The sequence below is a fragment of the Centruroides sculpturatus genome, unplaced genomic scaffold (genome assembly GCF_000671375.1).
Source record: "Centruroides sculpturatus isolate CEXI.00-Female unplaced genomic scaffold, Cexi_2.0 scaffold116, whole genome shotgun sequence".
NCBI classification, from domain to species: Eukaryota; Metazoa; Arthropoda; class Arachnida; order Scorpiones; family Buthidae; genus Centruroides; species Centruroides sculpturatus.
Window position 1 is genome coordinate 343227 of NW_019384401.1, and position 20887 is coordinate 364113.

Below are 20887 nucleotides of genomic sequence, written 5' to 3' on the forward strand. Positions count from 1 at the left end.
ATTGATTGTTGTATTTAGAAGAGTACAAACTCCAAAATAACAAATATTTAGTAAATAGTTTAAGGTCAATACACTTAACAATTAGAAAAAAATATATATATAAAATGTCAAGATAAAAACGTTCAAATAATAATAATTAACTCTGCATTTTGTATGGTTTTAAACTTATTTATTTGAAAGTAATCATAAAAACACGATTAAAATAAACAAACTACGAAATCATTTTTTTTTTAAATTTAAGTGACTCGAAAGTATATAAAAATAATAAATTTCTATTTTATAAATTGTTTTATAGATTTAAACGTATAAATCTCAAAGAAAATTCATCGTTTATGCTAAGTTACAAGTATATTAAGTTACTGTATAATAAATTTAGTTATTATGTAGTAAGTAAGATTTACAAGCAGTTGAGTATTGTATGTGTCGGATTGTAAAAATTTATAATAAAAGTTAAAGAATAAATATATTTCCGCTTAAGAATCTGTTGTTTTGAATATTTGAAATAGTTTTATATAAGCAAAGAGTTGATTATTTGTATTGTTTTGCGCAATATCCTGTAGACTTAGACAACATCCGGTTAAACACGTATCTCAAATAAAGTAACACACACTTATATGGGTTCATATATTATAATTTTTTTTTTTTTGTTTTTGTTCAACTCCCCAACCGAAAATTCCAGCAAGAATAAGAAATATAACCTACAACTGTTGGCAGTCCTGATGGTAATTAATTTCCAAACGCCTCTTCCAGAGAAAGTTTGCTGTTTGCCACACTCGTAAATCTGTAGATTTTTTTTTTTAAATAGAAAGTTGAATTACTTAAGCGATTCGAATGAATTATTCAATAGATAAATTCAACCGTAGGACATTCTAAAAAAAAAAAAAATTATTCTTATACTTCCCACAGAGCTACATCATTCGTAATAATATATATTTGAATCTTTCACGCTTCTCGATTCTAAATTTTATTACTTTCTTCGATGTTATAATTAATTTTATTTTTATATTTGTAAATCATTTTATCGTATTGAAAAGTAATTAAATTCTGTAGGAAAATAAACTTTTCTTTATATAATTTTTATCAATAAAACGATTACATCAATGTACAGAATTAATCTTTTGTTATCTGATTAGCATTAATAAAAAAGGAGCGAAGTTCGAGCAGATTACAGTACATTGTTTCATAAAGTGCATTGTCAATACTCTGAAATCGTTCACTTTCTATAGCGAATTTAACAGTAAACATATTTTTAAAATGACTTCTATAAAATATATAACGATAGACGATTCCATAGACAAGAACGAGAACCACCCTCCTGAAGACAGAAGGTTAAATCTTGCTTACGAGGATTTAACTGAAGTTCCTTGTTCTTTGGCTGATAGATTTGGTTGGTGGGTACAAATTTTAGATTTGAGCTACAATAAAATTAGGTAAGTTAAATTGTCATTAAATTATTTCTCGTTTTTAATTTGACATTTACAATTTTATTTATTAAGTTATTTTCCTAAATTTTAAGTTTTACAAAGCAATGTCATAACGCAATAACCTTTCTTATCTTTATTTTTCTATAAATCGAAATGTTTATCTCCGTTCTTAAGAAATATCAATCAGATTTGTTCAACCTCCATCGAAAGATTGCGATACTTGAAGTAACTTATATAATTTAATCTCTTTGATTGGATACTTTGTCTTAAATATTGAAATTTTCCAAAAAAATAAATAATTTATTTAATTAATTTTTTACGTTATAACGTCGAAACAATTTACAGATGATTTTTCTTTCTAAAATATAAATTATAACAAGTTAAACGGATATAAAACTTAATTATTCGGTCAATAATGTATGTCGAACCTCAACCTTTTCTCTTTCGCGTGATTTTGAATATGGAAAAATAGTTCGCGATCTACCAGTTGACACATTCAGATGTACAGCGTCTAATATAAAAGTTATCGGACATATTTGTAAAATTTGTTTTTTTTTTTCTTTTTAAGAATTAATGAAGCCTTATTTAAAGCTGACTTAAAATGCCATTATAGATTAAATTTAATCAAATTATTATATTTTTTTTCATGTAGCGACGTATCGTTTCTGGCATATTTCGAGCGTTTACACACGGTCATTTTGGACAGAAATCAAATCAATTCGGGAACAAGATTCCCTCAGATTCCATCATTAAGAATATTATGGTTAAACCATAATCGCATCTCCAGTTTGGTGGCTTTCTTGCCCAATTTATCAAAAAATTGTCCAAATTTAGAAAATCTAAGTCTAATGGGGAATATTGGAGCTCCGAGTTTTTTGAATGGAGCAACACCTAATCAACATTTTCATTACAGGTAAGAAAAACACTTAATTAAAATTGGATATAGTACACGCGTAACTAGATACAACCTGTACATATTGGATGAAAATTTCAAAAAAAGTCAAGGTGAATTCTGCATCCTCTTTCATAATTTTAAATTTACTACCTTGGAAAAAGGTTAGACGTAGACATAATTTTTTCTTATAAATTTATAGATTTTGAAGATTTTTAGTAATTATTTATCAGATTAATATTTTAATAAATTATTTAATTATAAAAAAAAAACCTAAAATTCAATTACGAGATAAATCAAATTATTATTATTTTTTCTTCTTTTTTCTGCCTTAACAACAATCGCTCAACAAAGAAAAATTCCTACGATTTAACATTTAATAAATGTTATAATTTATAAATATAGACTTAAAATTCAATAAAGTGAATTTTAAAATTTTAATTTCGTTGGAAATTTAGTTTAAAAATCGAATTAAATATTTAATTTATTTTGTTATTTTTTTTTTCTAAGATAAGTTTCGAATAATTTTTCCAACGAAATTATTGTTTTATAAAAATAACAATTACCTAAGATTGCTTTCCTAATTAAATAATAGATAATTAATTATCTTATCTTGTTAAAAATGAATAATTTTTAATAAAATAGTGGCGATTAAATATCGTTTCTTTTTCGTTTTATCTGATGGTCTGGCCTCATAAAAAAACGTGATGTTTATCGGCGATGTGTGGTTTGAGTAGATCCTTCTATGCCCTGTTTTTCACATTTTAAACATTATGGAGAAATTTATAGAGGTATTTTCTAGCACGAGTATATCTTCAAATGTCTTCTCATCACTCCAAAGTGGACGATCAATTTAATTAACTCTGATTGATTCGGAGTTGAGTGGCATCTTACTTATCAATGCGCTTGCTCCGACAACTTACTTTGCCAATTAATGAAGTGAGCGGGATCTCACGTCTTTCCGTTATTACTTACACAAAGTATTGATGAAGCACCTGCTATGAAAGCTCTAAATATGGCTAAACGTTAAAAGAGAAATTTGACTCCCCGTTCGACCCCATAATTAAACAAAATGCTAAGTAAACAGTGGCGAATGCGAAGCTTTCTTTGTTCTAGTTTTAAATATTAATGTTATTACTATAACACTGAATATATATGACCCGTTAGCAATTGCCATATCTACTTCTAAGAAATGTTTTAAGTGTATTATTTCTAGGAAACAGGTCCCGATGATATATCGCCGAAATATCGTTTATCACAGCTAGATTTATTGAGGCTACGAGAGTTAAGATTTGAATAAATATTTGTTTATGCTACTAAAAGTTGTTTAAGATCCTCTTTCTTCCTTCTCAGGAATATTTAAAAGAATACAAATCTTTCAAAACACCGTAAACACACAATCTGCAAAATTGAAAGAACATCGAAGAGCCAAGCAACTTCTATACTTCAACATTAAAAAAAAAAGAATTAAATACATGTCAATAGAAAAATATGATTTTAAAAACGTGAAGGATTTTAAACAAACGTAAACGTCGATTCTCGTGAGGTCTAATTAAAATCCTTTCGCATTTCACGTATTTTTATATAAACAATCGTCTTAATTCTAAAAAAAAAATGTAGGTTTGCGGTAGAAATTTTAAAAAGGCCAAAACAGATTTAGATTCTCGTCCACGCTCCAAAGTTTGCACCATTTGTTTATTAGCGGTCGAGCCATAGAGTAGCGTGTTATAAGCAACGGCACATTACCTATGACATAGTGCTTAATGGGAACGAATACTGTAAATCAGCTGTAGAAACGAAACAGCTTGTAGACTTAAAAAACAGACCTTGCTCGGTCACTGCCTTCCAGACACTCCAATGTTTAATGGGTGGTTGTGAAAATAAGATTTACACTACTTTTCTTTCTGCGAACTTACCTACAAAGACTATCATAAATTGTCGCTTATGCAGCCATCATTTTTTATTACTTTTTATTTTATTTATTTCGAAATACGACTCGAACCCTTTTCACGTGGTACCTTTGAGGAATTTTTTGCTAAATAATTTGTAAAGTGTTCGTTACAAAAACACTTCAGCTTTATCAATTATAAAAGTGTAAATTACGCATTTAAATAATATAAATATGAGTTTTATTTTTATCGATAAATTAAACGTTTGTTAAACTTTAATACGTAAAAAATTGGAGTTTTTTTTTTATAGATAACTTAAGGGAGAAAGATGGTAGATTTTTTTTTTATTTTTAGTTTTTTTCTTTTAGAAAAGATTAGTTGGTTAGTAGTGGCAGGAGAATCGAGCAAACAAGAAATATTTTTTTTTAATTTGGTATGGTTTAATTTTGGGATTTTTCTGGGATCAAAATCTTAGTTTAAACAACAGTTTTCGACCGATAAAGACAAAAGAGATTGTAGAAGCATTTACGCACTTTTGGGATTTTTCTCAATCGATTAAACAGATTTTTTTGATGTTGATGCGGGATTTATTGCAATTCAAATTAGTCGTTTTACAAGTGTTAAGGCTTGTTTTGTATTTGGAAGTATAACATTTTCGCCACTTCGAATTGTATCGGGCAATAACGGAAATCCTTTAAGACTTCAAATAACTACTTGAAAAACAGAAATTAAACGTCGACAAATTAAATATAAATGAAAAATTTGAAATTCATTCGTGGCTACGAATCAATTCAATCTTTTAAAATACTCGTTACGACCAAACAAGTTACTTTCAAGCTTATACAATTTACGATAAAAATTCGTGAGATTAAATATGTTTCGAGGATTAGATAATTTTTTTGACTAGACTATTGAATTTAAATCAATTCAGATTTAGTTTTTAAGAAGAGAGAATTTTGTTTCTATTTCTTCGATTCTCATTAGAAAACTATAGAAATCTATTATGAAATAAATAATGCTGGTTATTTTTTAAAAAATATCTTTAAAAAATTATATAAATTACCACTAACCTAACCAGTGTTATTTATATCTTACAAACAATCTTTTATAAATGTTGCCAAGAATCTTAATACCTAGCACTATAATACAATTTATGACTTCAATTCACGCACAGATTAAATTTCAACAACTGCATTTTAACATCATTGTGACAAGATAATTATAAGGTCAACTCTTGAAAACGGTTTGGGAGTTTATGTAGACTGAAACGATTGCAATCTTATCATTAAAATCCTTAAAAATTTTAATAAAAAAACGATTAAAGTCAATAATATTGTGTATAATGCGCGGCGCAACTTCCGCGATTATTTGTTGCTAAGGCTAAGTTTTTCGATAACAAAATAGGTTAATGCGGATAAAATTTAATGATATAAGAATATTTGATCGACGTGGCCTGGAAAATACAATAATTTTTGATAGTCATAAATAATAAGAAACCATAAATCAATCCGAGAAGTGACAATATAGTATAGAAATTCTGTGAAGCAATTTAAGGGAAATAACAGAATAAAGTCATAATTGAACTTTAAAAAATGCCTATATATTAGAGTTTTATTGGATGATTACTTCTTTCTATAACAGTTATAACAAGACGCAATATAATTGGCTACAATGGGACATTTAGTTACCTTAAGGTCAGAGGTCAGCCTCTACAATAACTCTTACTAAGAACTGTGGGAATTGATATAGTTCAATTGACCTCTGTTAACTATTAACGAATGGGAACATACTTGGCATTCTGTCATTTACAACCTTTCATTATTTGTAGTCAGAGTTTTTTTCATATTTTCCCACCAAAAATACTTATAATTTTAATATAAATAAATGATTTAAAAAGAATTCTATTTTCTAAAAATTAATTTATTATTCTCAAAAGTATCTAAAGCATAAAATATATAAATTTTTTATAGAAGAAAATATTTTGATATTTATTTTGAAGAAAGTAAATTAAATTTTATTTAAAATAACAATAATAACATTTTGCCATAAGCTGTATAGGATTGTTAAGCTTATATTGTAACATTAATCAAAATTTTTAGATAAAAAAAATTATTTAAAACATATTTAATTAAATAACCTTCTAAAGAGATTGGTTATTAAAATGAATAATTCATATAAAATAAAATAAAATAAAAAAAATTCTAATTTAACAAACGAATCGAGTAATTAAATTTTAATAATTATTATTCTTTTTTTTGCCAGTTAAATTTTATAAATATACGAGTATTATTTAAAGAATATTGAAGTTAGAAAGTATTATACAAAACTGTATGAATATTTAATTTATGTACATTTTTCTCTTATTTTTATCACAATTAAATACCGAATAAAACGTTTACACCTTCAAAAAATTGCATAAATGTGTACATAAATAATACATGAATTTTTTAAATTTTTATATCAATTTTTAGATGCAATCTTAATCTATAAAACTCTAATTAATTATTATCAAATTTTTTTAAATTTTATTCTCTGATTAAATAACGTAATTATTTATTTCTTTTGTTAATAAACCGACGTTTGATAACTTCAAAAAATAACAATTATATATGCTAATAAGATTAACTAATTTTTAATTTATAAAAGAAAGAAAAATAATAATAATAATAGAATAAAAATAAAAATTAGCTCTTTGCTCCAATTGCTCTCATCAAATTTATTTTGTATATCAATTCCTGCAAGAACCTGTTTAACCGCAATTTTGTATAATGTTGTTGTTATTAACATGCTACTATAGCATTAACGTCATTAACTATCGAATTATAATAATTACGTTTCTGCCAATGCCAACCCTCAATTTATAATCGCTTACTATTGAATATGGAATTGTGCCCCCTTCTTTGCATTTAATCTAAAAGTATACCAGTTTTATTTATTTATTTTTTTTTCAAGTTTATCGCATTAATTTCTATGATTTTTTTTAAAATTCTAGAAACAACAAAGAGCAGCCAATCGATTGTTTAAATATTGTACATTTAAAAAATATTGATACAATTTAAAAATTCATTAAAACCGGAAATTGATTCAGAACTTGCAGACATTTTTATATGCAAATATAACAATAAAAAATTATTATTTTTATCTGCTTCGGTATAATTATTAACGTTAAATTATGTAATGAGTTTTTTTTAATAACTTTATACATTATTTTTTAACTTAAAATATACAGTTAAACCTTGATATAGCGTTATACGAAGAATACCTGCAAACGTAACTCATCATAAATATTAAATAGAGAACCCTTCAGTATCTGTGAATTATTAAATGTATAAATTTGCATTTCAAATCATATTATTGCTAAATCACGTGAAAATCAAACTCTCAAACTCGAACCGGTGTATAGACCTCGTTATACAGTCGACTCCCCTATAACACTGTTGATTATTTCGTTTTATATGAATTCCGTGTTGTACGAGTCACTTAGATTTCACAAATACGTGAGCCGTTCACAGCCCGGCACACGTATTTGTAAAATCTAAGTGACTCGTACAACATGGAATTCATATAAAACGGAATAATCAACAGTNTACTCGTTACGACCAAACAAGTTACTTTCAAGCTTATACAATTTACGATAAAAATTCGTGAGATTAAATATGTTTCGAGGATTAGATAATTTTTTTGACTAGACTATTGAATTTAAATCAATTCAGATTTAGTTTTTAAGAAGAGAGAATTTTGTTTCTATTTCTTCGATTCTCATTAGAAAACTATAGAAATCTATTATGAAATAAATAATGCTGGTTATTTTTTAAAAAATATCTTTAAAAAATTATATAAATTACCACTAACCTAACCAGTGTTATTTATATCTTACAAACAATCTTTTATAAATGTTGCCAAGAATCTTAATACCTAGCACTATAATACAATTTATGACTTCAATTCACGCACAGATTAAATTTCAACAACTGCATTTTAACATCATTGTGACAAGATAATTATAAGGTCAACTCTTGAAAACGGTTTGGGAGTTTATGTAGACTGAAACGATTGCAATCTTATCATTAAAATCCTTAAAAATTTTAATAAAAAAACGATTAAAGTCAATAATATTGTGTATAATGCGCGGCGCAACTTCCGCGATTATTTGTTGCTAAGGCTAAGTTTTTCGATAACAAAATAGGTTAATGCGGATAAAATTTAATGATATAAGAATATTTGATCGACGTGGCCTGGAAAATACAATAATTTTTGATAGTCATAAATAATAAGAAACCATAAATCAATCCGAGAAGTGACAATATAGTATAGAAATTCTGTGAAGCAATTTAAGGGAAATAACAGAATAAAGTCATAATTGAACTTTAAAAAATGCCTATATATTAGAGTTTTATTGGATGATTACTTCTTTCTATAACAGTTATAACAAGACGCAATATAATTGGCTACAATGGGACATTTAGTTACCTTAAGGTCAGAGGTCAGCCTCTACAATAACTCTTACTAAGAACTGTGGGAATTGATATAGTTCAATTGACCTCTGTTAACTATTAACGAATGGGAACATACTTGGCATTCTGTCATTTACAACCTTTCATTATTTGTAGTCAGAGTTTTTTTCATATTTTCCCACCAAAAATACTTATAATTTTAATATAAATAAATGATTTAAAAAGAATTCTATTTTCTAAAAATTAATTTATTATTCTCAAAAGTATCTAAAGCATAAAATATATAAATTTTTTATAGAAGAAAATATTTTGATATTTATTTTGAAGAAAGTAAATTAAATTTTATTTAAAATAACAATAATAACATTTTGCCATAAGCTGTATAGGATTGTTAAGCTTATATTGTAACATTAATCAAAATTTTTAGATAAAAAAAATTATTTAAAACATATTTAATTAAATAATCTTCTAAAGAGATTGGTTATTAAAATGAATAATTCATATAAAATAAAATAAAATAAAAAAAAATCTAATTTAACAAACGAATCGAGTAATTAAATTTTAATAATTATTATTCTTTTTTTTGCCAGTTAAATTTTATAAATATACGAGTATTATTTAAAGAATATTGAAGTTAGAAAGTATTATACAAAACTGTATGAATATTTAATTTATGTACATTTTTCTCTTATTTTTATCACAATTAAATACCGAATAAAACGTTTACACCTTCAAAAAATTGCATAAATGTGTACATAAATAATACATGAATTTTTTAAATTTTTATATCAATTTTTAGATGCAATCTTAATCTATAAAACTCTAATTAATTATTATCAAATTTTTTTAAATTTTATTCTCTGATTAAATAACGTAATTATTTATTTCTTTTGTTAATAAACCGACGTTTGATAACTTCAAAAAATAACAATTATATATGCTAATAAGATTAACTAATTTTTAATTTATAAAAGAAAGAAAAATAATAATAATAATAGAATAAAAATAAAAATTAGCTCTTTGCTCCAATTGCTCTCATCAAATTTATTTTGTATATCAATTCCTGCAAGAACCTGTTTAACCGCAATTTTGTATAATGTTGTTGTTATTAACATGCTACTATAGCATTAACGTCATTAACTATCGAATTATAATAATTACGTTTCTGCCAATGCCAACCCTCAATTTATAATCGCTTACTATTGAATATGGAATTGTGCCCCCTTCTTTGCATTTAATCTAAAAGTATACCAGTTTTATTTATTTATTTTTTTTTCAAGTTTATCGCATTAATTTCTATGATTTTTTTTAAAATTCTAGAAACAACAAAGAGCAGTAAATAGACAATTATCTTGTTTATTAACTTGAAATAAGCTCTGAAATTTGGGAATGAATCCAAATATCGTGTATAACTTTAACATTTGAGTGATTTATAGAAAGAAAATGCTTTTGTTTATTTATTTTCAGACGTTTAAAGCTAAGAAATACAATTAAATTTACATTAATTTATGATAAAGTTTACAATCGATAAAGGAAAATCAGGAATTTATAGTCTATATAATAAGGAAAACGTAGAAATCCAATAATTTTTTTTCTTTTTCTAAAGGATTTTTTTTTCTTTAATACTTCTAAAAATATCATAACAACTTAAAGCATTTAAAATAATATTTTATAAATATATTTTTATTTTACTTATTCGTCTTTTATTATTGTTATAAAGAATGTTTTTAGTCGCTTAAAAATCATAAATTTTTTAAACAGTTCGCATAAAGACTGCAGGCAACAACAGAACGACTCGTCAACACTTTTTACTTTCCAGATTTTTACAAAACAAGAAAATCAGTGTTAAAGAGATTTTCATTTAATTTTTTTTTGTGGTTTATTCCCACTTTACCCTCGGGAAATTATCACTTACAACATATTCCACATTCAGTTTATATCCGGAAAAAACTTTTCTTCTCTACCTCTTTACGTCACAAAATATAAATATCTAAAACAATTTTAAAATATAGAAAATGAAGATTATTTTTTCATACATAAAATTAATTATAAATAATTTATTAAATCGACGATAATCGTGTACGTTTTTTTTTCTTGTTTTACAGTGCTCGTCATCCACATCAAAAGGACATACACTGTTAAGTCGTTTAATAATTTTTTTTTTAAAAAAACTAAAAAGGTTATCTACTTCCCATAAAGGGGAAGAGAAAAAATATCAAACATAGCATAAACACCAGATGTAAGATTTGTGCAGATTAAAGTTAACAGCGATACCAGTTTGGCGTGAAAGAATCTCAAGAGACTTTTTTGAGGATAAAAAACACGCATATTTATAAAGAAAACAAACATTTTTGTGACAAATTTCGAAACGTCACAAGCTTTAAATCCTCAAGGCGTTCGNATCTTGATCGTCGCCATTGAACAGAATTTAACTGTCGACCATTATCAACAATAAAATACATTTCTACAAAAAGGAAACTCTTTCAAACTTGAACCGAGAACTTTTAACTGATTGAAAATTCAATCAATTCAATAAAATTTGTTGTGTTTTTAAAATGTTTTGCACCAAAACATTTAAAAAAACACACAACAGAAATCTATTAAGTGAATTGAAAATCAACTAGTTTAAATATGATTACAGTTCGAGAACATTATAAGAGAGAGATTCGGGTCAAAATAAAGTTAAAAAAATTTGAGGGAATTTTTTAATGATCTAAAAATGATTTAACTCGATTTTCAAGTATCTAAATATATTTAGTTTGAGCAACAGAATAATCGATAAAGTTAAATCAAAACCCACTGTTTTAACAATTATTACGTTAAGTTTTTGACAAATTTAAACTAAAGAAATGCGTGTAATATCAAAATTTACCATTTATATATTAGCTTATTTAAATTATTTAATATCCATAAGCAATCGCCAGAGTTTAATCTGTATTGTTTCATTTCTCACCAAAAAAAAAAATTCAAATATTTTTAGAAATTCTATCTTTATTTTAATGATTATAATTTATTATTATTATTTATTATGTCGTAAAATAATTTACAATATACCACACAAAATTAATATATACATAAGTTAAATTAATTCAAAACACTCGATTACATGTTAACATAAAAAAAAATTTAAATAATCATTTGTGTGGAACCAGAGAGTAGAGTGTGGTCCTTTTGCTCCTTAGATGGGACTTTTTGTCTTTTTTAAATAAATGAAATACGTAAAATTTTTCTTTATTAACAAACTATTTTTGTTAATAAAGATAACATTAATTTATACAGACCATAAATTTTTTCTGGGCCCGGAAAATAATCTCCAGTTTCCCTCTCTCCATTCGGATTATTTGGAGCAAAGCGACCCTTGGGTGATCTGCTGAGGGAAGATACCTCCCGGGAGGACTTTTATGGGAAATTGGCCCCATTTAAAAGTTATAAACTTGAAGAAAACCAGAAAATCTCCACGTGGTCACCCGTTGGTCGTGCCTGAACCCACGACTAACCAACTACCAGTGTTCGGTGTTTTATCCACTCCGCCACTGATGGGCTCCCTTTCTCCTTAGCCCTGGAATTGGGGAAAATTTGCAATTCATTTTTTCAACTATGTAAGTTACAAATTATTTAATAATACAACATTGTCCAGCAATAATTTTTTTGTCATCAGTTTCTAAGTATTTTAATTACACAGATAATTTAAATTATAAATGTCTACATTTGTAAGGTTAATTAAATGTTTTCTTTGATAGGAAAGGATATGCATTTCGCCTCTTAATTATGTACTTAATTTTTTTTTATTTAAGTTTACCTCCTTTTTATTCTAGCACACGTTGTTATACTATTATAAATGTTTTCTGTAATCGTAAGTTGTATTTCAAGTAAATACTTTTAATATTTTATGGCTATTAAATATCTTATTGTAATTCCACAGAATATGTAGCATAGGAAAATCTGTAGCATTATACTAAAAAACATTGTTTCTCTATAAATTGACGTAAATAAATTTACTATATAAATATGAATTAACTTTTATAATTTATTTATATTTTAAATAATTTTAAAACGATAAAATATTTTTTGTATTAAATTTAAAGCCTAAAAAACGATTAAAAAGGAGCAGGTTTCTTTTGATCTTAGTCTATTAATCCGCTGATAAATTAGGTTTACTGTATTATATTGGACTTTTATTAGAAAAAAAATATACTCTTAAACACGGAATTTTACTTATAATTTTGTTTAAAATTATGCAAAATGTCTTAAATGATCTTATTTAAACAAAATGAATCTTTAACATTCAATTTGTTGTTGGTAAATTATCATAAGTAACAGCTGTATAAGAATTCTTAGAGGCATCTAATCCTATTATAACCGAGTAGAAATATTTGATACTTTATAAAATTGTTATTAAATAATAATTTAATTCATTATATGATTAAGTAATAAATATAAATTTTAAATTATTATTGAAAGTTTGTTTGATCTAATTTTATAAAATTGCTTTTGTGACATTTTAAAATTCCTTAGAAATAAATGCACTCCCAGACACAATATTTTGATAGTGATTGACATTAAATTTAATTTCCCTCCCAGAATAAATTAAATCTAAATTAAATAAACTTGTTATTTAATCTATTTATAAAATTTCTAACCCATCAAATCTTACGACAAGAGACGATTTTTTAATTTATTACATAAATTGTCCAGATAAAATGTAGAATATTTATAAATTTAAAATAAAATTCGCGAGGAAAAAAAAAATATAATAATAATAGAAAATTTACTGTTAAATATAATTAAATCGAATAATGGGGAGGAAAAAACTTATTATTTAATGTATAAAGTTTAATACGTGTTCAAACTTCATTTGCATTTTAAAAATGTACAATTTTTGCAATTTGCACGATTTTTTCTTGAATTTTTGTCAATGCAAAAATAATATTAATCATAATTTATTACCCATTTAACTTAATTTTAATTAAAATTAAGGAAGTAACATTGTTATAAAATTCGTTTATTTATTAAAAATAAGTACACTTTAATGCACAATTTTTATATCGAGTAAATTATTATTATTTTTTTATTCTCATGAATTTTTAATTTTTAGAATTAATTATGTATTCAATATTAACATCGATCCAACATAAAAATAGATATATAATGTTTTACATTACATTATAAGGAACAATCTCCTTCTCATAATTTAAATATAAAGTGAGTCGTTACATAACAAAGACATATAAAAAAATGTATTATTATTTTTTTTTATATATACGTTTAAAAGATTTATTTCACAAAAATTAAGATTAAATGACGTTATTTTCTTATTTTATAAAAATAATATTTTAAGTAAAAACTTTATGAATTATTTATTTCGATGATTCAAAAAATATTTTTAATATTTTTTCGTGTTTTATGACTCTTTTAGATGATTTTATTTTATATTAATTCTCTTTTATTATTTAATTTCTCTCAAATTGTAATCCTTGTATCATAAATTAAAGATTAATTCTCATTTTTTATTTGAAATTCTTTTTTATTTTTATTATTTTGAGTGGTTAATCTTCAATCAAATTACACAAAGTATTCGATACGTCCGTTGATTTTGTCCGCCTTTAACGAAAGATTTAAAGAAAAAAACTAGGTTTTAAATGCTCATTTCTTTAAATTTTCAGTTTAAAGTGATAAGAAAAATCGTAAATTATATAGTAAAAGTACAGAAATATTTGTAGAGAAGTTCTGAGTAAATTGGGGTCGGTGAACTTTGTCACATTTGCATGAAGAGATTTATTATGCACAATAGTATCATCAAAAGTATCACGTTATGTCGTACATAAAAATACATATGTACCTATAATCAAAATAAGGTAAATCATGATTACGCATAAATAAATAAATAAATGATGCCACGAATATTACAGCTTTGAGAAATAAATTCAATAACAATTTCACACTTACTACTTACGTTTTTATTTATTTTACTCGTTACCAAGTAAATAATAAATGAAAAAACTTTGACTCTACACGAATATTTTTCAATTTTATTAAATACAAATTACTGAAAGTTTTTTTTTTAAACGAAATATAAAATAATATTATAATTACAAGCCCACAACACATAACTTACATCATGAGTATATAAATCTATATACACACCACAACAATAAAAAATATTTATTATTATTAATAAATGTATTATAATATGTAAAATTTTATTTATTATTTATTATATCAATTTTTTATTATTTTTGGATTTTTTTTATAGATTGTACGTCATAAGTTTATTACCAAAGTTACGTTTCTTGGATGATAAATGGATTTCTGTACACGAAAAAGACGAAGCGTACAAATTTGATAATTTATTGAGCAATATATTAAATGTTCTTCGTAAAATGAAAAAATCTACGCTTCAAATATGCCAAAATCAACATAATAATGCAAAAATAGTCTAGCATTATTCTAGAAGATAATTTATAAAAGTAGATACTCCTGCAAGAGATGCATTCTCTGATATTTATTTAATAGCATCTATATCTCACCTTCTGACGCCGTTTTAATGTAATTAAATAATTATTATGTTAATTAATAAAGTAATTTTCTTAAGTAAATAAAGTTTTTTGAATTTTTTTTTTAATCAAAGATAATTTTTTAATCGAATTAAATGCTCTATAACTTAATTCAAAAATGATTTTATATACTATTAAACTGTTTGAATTCGACACGAATTTAATGAAGTATTCAATTTGAATATAGTAATTTAATATTGTTTAAATTCGAATTACTAAAAATCCATAAAAGATCCTTAATTTGTAAAGCGAACATTAATGAATTTTAATTAATTAAAGTTCAAAAACATGATTAAATTAAAATTCTTTTTTTCTCATATTGAAGAGAATGCTTTGGAGATATCATCGAGTTTAATTAATTTTTTGAATTAATTAATTATATAATATTATAATCTGTAGATAAATCTTATAGATTAGATCCTTTATGAATTATTTACTTTAATGTTAATGTATTATATATGAATACATATTCAGGATAAGTCGATACAATGCACTGTTCAATACACAAACTAAATTCAGTCTAATGCTGATATTGAATTATATACAGTATCTTAATATATATATATATATATTAAATATAAAGATTAAAACAAAATAATGTAAAGTATGAGAAAGTAAATTAACTAAATCCTCAAAAACTAGTAAATTTTACAGATATTTTAATTTCTTATCACACTGAATTTGCATCAATTACAGCGATTCATGAAGTAATTTACATAAATTTAAAAAAAGAACAAGTTCTGACTCGTTTTTCAAATAATTAATCAAAATATGAATTTTTCTGTCGTTTAATTTACCATTTAGAATAAGTTACAATGTTTAAAAAGTAAAATATAATTATAAATAAAAGAAAACATTACAAAAATGATGAAAATTTTTAATATTTTCTGTAATAAATATAGATATTTAGTCACAAAATACTCTACTTAATCACAATTTTCTAAACAAACACCTAATAACTGTAATTATAGTTTATGGAGAAAGAAGTTTTGCAGTCAAAATTTATTAGTCACAACTTAATACTTTAAATTATCCAGATCCTTACGAATCGATATAAACCTTGCTGTAGTTATTACTCTTTTTATTATGCTTTTATATAAAGTAAATGCACATTTAAAAAAAAATGAAATTTAGAAAATTTAANTAGTTCTTTGTTTCGCATAACACGGCAATTTTTTTGGACGTAACTATCGTGTTATACGGGGGTTACCTGTATATTTAATCGCCTAAATAATGATTTTAAGCATATTACAAAAAGCAGCACCAATTTTTTTTCCCTAGCTGCTGAATTTTTTAGTAAATTTTTTTTTAAAAAATTGAAACAGCATGCATATCAAATAGATTTTTCCAATAGTTATATAGAGATCTCTGAACACGTACACTTTAATTAATACATTCTAGACCCGGTGAAAAGGAATATATATAATAGGCAGATATAATATTGTTAGAACCACGTACAGAACAGATCTGTATGCATATCAAATAGATTTTCTATGTATCATTAACGGTAATTATCTTGATTTTTATCATTTTTGAACCATTAACCTAAGTAACGCTCGAGTCGGTTTGATTTTTCGACTATTGAGATGTTACTTCCGTGTTCCTATTTGTAGAAAGCTATTTTCATCCTTTAGGGCATTTAGGTAATGTCTTCTTAGCTTCTGATCAGGATTAGGAAGATTAGAAAAGCCTTATTTATAATTTTATGTTATAATATATAATGCACGGATGATAATTTTGTCTGAATCGATTCTCGCATCACCCATCTTGGATAGAAAGAGGAAAGAGTTGTACGGATTAATTTAACCTGATCTTTTGCGAAAAAGTCACGAGGAATTAAAGGATTCGATCCTGGAGCTGAATCCTTAGCTTTTAAAGTCGAATCTTTCTTCTCCTGCAAATTAAAATAAATAAATAAAATAGAAAATTCTCTACATTTTCTATTTTATTGAATAAATATGAACATTTTAAAATTTCCATGTAGTTTAATTATATAAATGTTTAAAATCAAAGCCGTAGCTGAAATTTTACTTGTGAATATTTATCACGTACGTACAAGTAATTATATTTAAAAATTAAATATTTATATTTATAGATATCTTTAATAACTATTTAATTTCTGTTTTAGAAATGAAAAACTGCGATAGACGAGTTCCTATTCTTGTTGAAATATTGTTTAATCAAGCAATGAATTAGCAAGAACAAATAAAGTTTTTGAAAATAGGAGGAAAAATTTTTTAGGAATTGTTACATAAAAACTAAAAGAATTGTTTATAATATTCGAATTTAGAAGATAATATACACGCATAATGTAAAAAATGAAGCATTGTCATAAATAATTTTTCTATTCTTAAGAGGAACATCTTTAGAAAATAGGAAAATAAATAAACTTTATTTCGAGGATATTTTAAATCGTCATACTCACAAGAAAATGGAAGAAACGATTGTGTAATTCTTTCATCTTTCATCATAGATTCATTTTAATCGCACGTCTGATTTGTTTATCTTGTCATCGGCACGTTAATTAGTCTCCTTTACAAATTACTGGTATGGAATATAGACGTACGAGAAGAATTCCTCAATCTTCACTTAATATTATAGATTAGAGCAATAGAAATATTCGAAAATTTAATTAGGAGAAAAAAAATTCTATTTTCGAAACGCTTTTACATTTAACCTATTTAAAAAGTAGATAATTAATAATTATAAATTAATTAAATTTCGTATCAAAACTTAACATTTTAACTCTTTAATATAATTTCGTTTTAAGAGTTGTCTCACTAATGAAGAAAAAATTATAAAAACAAGGAAATTTATATAGATTCTGCCAGGATTTCAATAAAATCGCCTAAAAATATAATAAACTTTTACTTTAAAAAAAAAAATACATTTATTTCCTTACTTTTTTAATGCGTATAAATTATCACTAAAACATTAATTGTTTTTAATCAGTAAATCTACTTAATGATAATGGCTTTGTTTGTTTGTTTGTTTGTTTTCGGGTGTAGACAATTTGAACTTAAAAAAAAAAAAAACTTTACTATAAATTTGTTTCGGTTAGTTTATCCAGAATAAATAAAAAGAAATAAAGAGAATTATCATAAGAAATAGATGTCATCTTATACAGAAAATAGTTTTATGACACGATATATTATCATGGCCATTATAAACGGTAGAGGATCACAGATATGTTTTGTTTTTGGAAACAGAGAGATAAATCGATAAGGAGATAGATATCGAGAACTAATGAATAACTCGTGTATTGCAAATAAACAAAGTAAATTTTTTACATCATCTCCGTATATATTTGATGGAGGATGCTGGAGGATGCTGGAGGATTTATTAGAGGATGGAGAAAATCTAAATATTAGATTTGAATGCAATTAGTTAAATCAATGTTTAGAAAATCTTCACAAGTCTAGAAGTAATATATATATATTTTTTTGAATAGGTTATTTACTGAATATGCTTCTGTTTTATTTTAATAAATATAAATTATTTTATTTTACATAATTAACATTCTTCCTTTACGCTACTCGAATTTATACGACCTATTTTTAATTTGTTAATTTAACTTTTTCCCTAACGTTTAGATATGGGTTCAATATAACATATCTAAATTTATTAAATTGAATTGTGTTGTTTAAGATGTATATTTTCTTTTAAAAATATGTAAGCCTACATAAAATGAATTTATATATACAAATGAATCATAAAGAAAATTTTTTGATTCCTTTAAATTCAATGTAGATCTTCACAAGGTAAACTCCTAGTGTAATAAGTTTCAAGCAATACCTTATTTTCGTAGATTTCATTATAAAAGAAACACGGAAATTTTTCTAAAATACCTGAAATTGATACACAATCGAGTAGAAACAAGGTTAATAATTTCCGTTTCCGGTATCATATTGTTGTATAAATTAATGAATGTCATCGCGAGAAAATAACAATAGAAAAATTATTTTCCTGTGACGAATATTTTTAATCTGTTACATACAAACGTATTCGAAAACGTACATCTAACTGGTTTTGGACCGAGAAACTAGTCGAACCGTGTACAGCATACGATTTAACTATTTTTGGAATTCGTGGAAACTTGTTTTAGAAGTATTAAATTGGATTTGAAAAAAAAATAAACCAATATTTTATTGATAAAACGTATTAAGAAATATAAAAACAAACTCGTATATATGTTATAATATTAAAAAAGCAACTTGAAAATAAATAAAAAAAAAGGTGAATTTTCTTAAATCCTGAACGAATTTAAGTTCATTTGAAAACGAAATTTAAAGTAATTTAAAAAAAAAAAATAGATAAAAATTATGCGGAGAATGTTAAAAAGAACTACCAGAGAAAGTAAAAGTGATAGAGAACTTTCCATTAATTTTAAAAAAATATTTAAATATTCTTGTTTTTTGTGTATGTGTGTCCACAAACATTATGTCTTTTTTCTTATTTAATAAATAACCTGATTGTTTTTAAGCTAGGAACCGCTTCTCTGATTTATTGTTTCAAAATTTAGACCAGTACAATTCATGCCAAATTTAAGTTTATTGAAAAAAATAGTAAAAAATATTAATTGATGATACGGATGAAAGGCGAATTCAAAGAAAGAAAAAGTAAAAGAAACCTAAATAAGTGACTAAAATACAAAAGTAAATAAATAAAATACTTTATTTAAAAACATCGGAGATAAAAAAAAAGAAAATATTTCCGAACTGAAAAGAGGAAGGGAGAAGAAGGAAAGAAAAAAAAAATCTGAAAAGAATCTATTCTCGTTGAAAAGTAAGAAGAGAGAAAGTGAGTAAAGGTGATGAAAAGGTTACTCTTTGGAAATATTTTATAAAAATTATTACTTTTTAATTAAGAAAAGGTAAAGTCGAGTTAATTGTAACATTGCCGACAGGTAATTCAATCTGGAAGTCATTTTGATATACGATAAATAGTTAGAGGTAATCTCTGCATTATACTTTGCATAATTATGACTTATTCAACTATTTCGTCTTGTTAATTGTCACTACTTCATAGATTATTTATTCTTTATGCATATTTTAACTACGATTAATCTTTAATAATCGTCTAAGAAATTTAAGAGATTCGCTCCGAATGAAATTTCAAAAATCTCGATTCGTACTGTAAAACTTTCATTTACTTTATAATTTTAGTATTTATACGCTTCTTATACTGTCGAGGTACTAAACAATGCAATTGTTAGCACTTTATATTTAAATATAACAATATTTGGACGAGTATTTGGATTTTAAATTTAAATTTTTGCGCTTATTTTCCAAAAAAAATGCGCGTTTTTTGAAATTCAAACAAAACTAAATAATATAAAGTCTCAAAAACACTATTTAAAAAAAAACGATTGGTGTTTTTTGAATCGATCCCGAGTTAAATCGTTGAGTTTAGTAAGTTTTTATATCGATTATAAAGTTGGTCGCATTAGAGAAGTAAGTTTTTTAAAGGATATTTTAAGTATTTTATAAAATAGGTAAAAAAAAATATTTTTAAAATAAAGTGTTTTCTTTATCTTAAACTCTATTAAAATTTTTTAAAACTCGAGTTGAATGGTGTAATTTCGTCGTAAACACTGGTGTAATCAAGCCATATTGTTGCTGTAGGTTACACAATATTGGTAGGTAAAAATAGTCGTAGACGACTTATGTAGGAT

General features: G+C 24.8%; 1 protein-coding gene across 1 annotated transcript; it reads left to right on the top strand.

The window, feature by feature from the left end:
- Nucleotides 1-1170: 1170 nt before the first annotated feature.
- On the top strand, nt 1171-15210 carry LOC111618649 (leucine-rich melanocyte differentiation-associated protein-like). Its single transcript, XM_023360207.1, has 3 exons — nt 1171-1430; nt 2077-2337; nt 14913-15210. The coding sequence occupies exons 1-3, from the start codon at nt 1255-1257 to the stop codon at nt 15097-15099; spliced, it is 624 nt and encodes a 207-aa protein (XP_023215975.1). The 5' UTR covers nt 1171-1254; the 3' UTR covers nt 15100-15210.
- Nucleotides 15211-20887: the final 5677 nt, after the last annotated feature.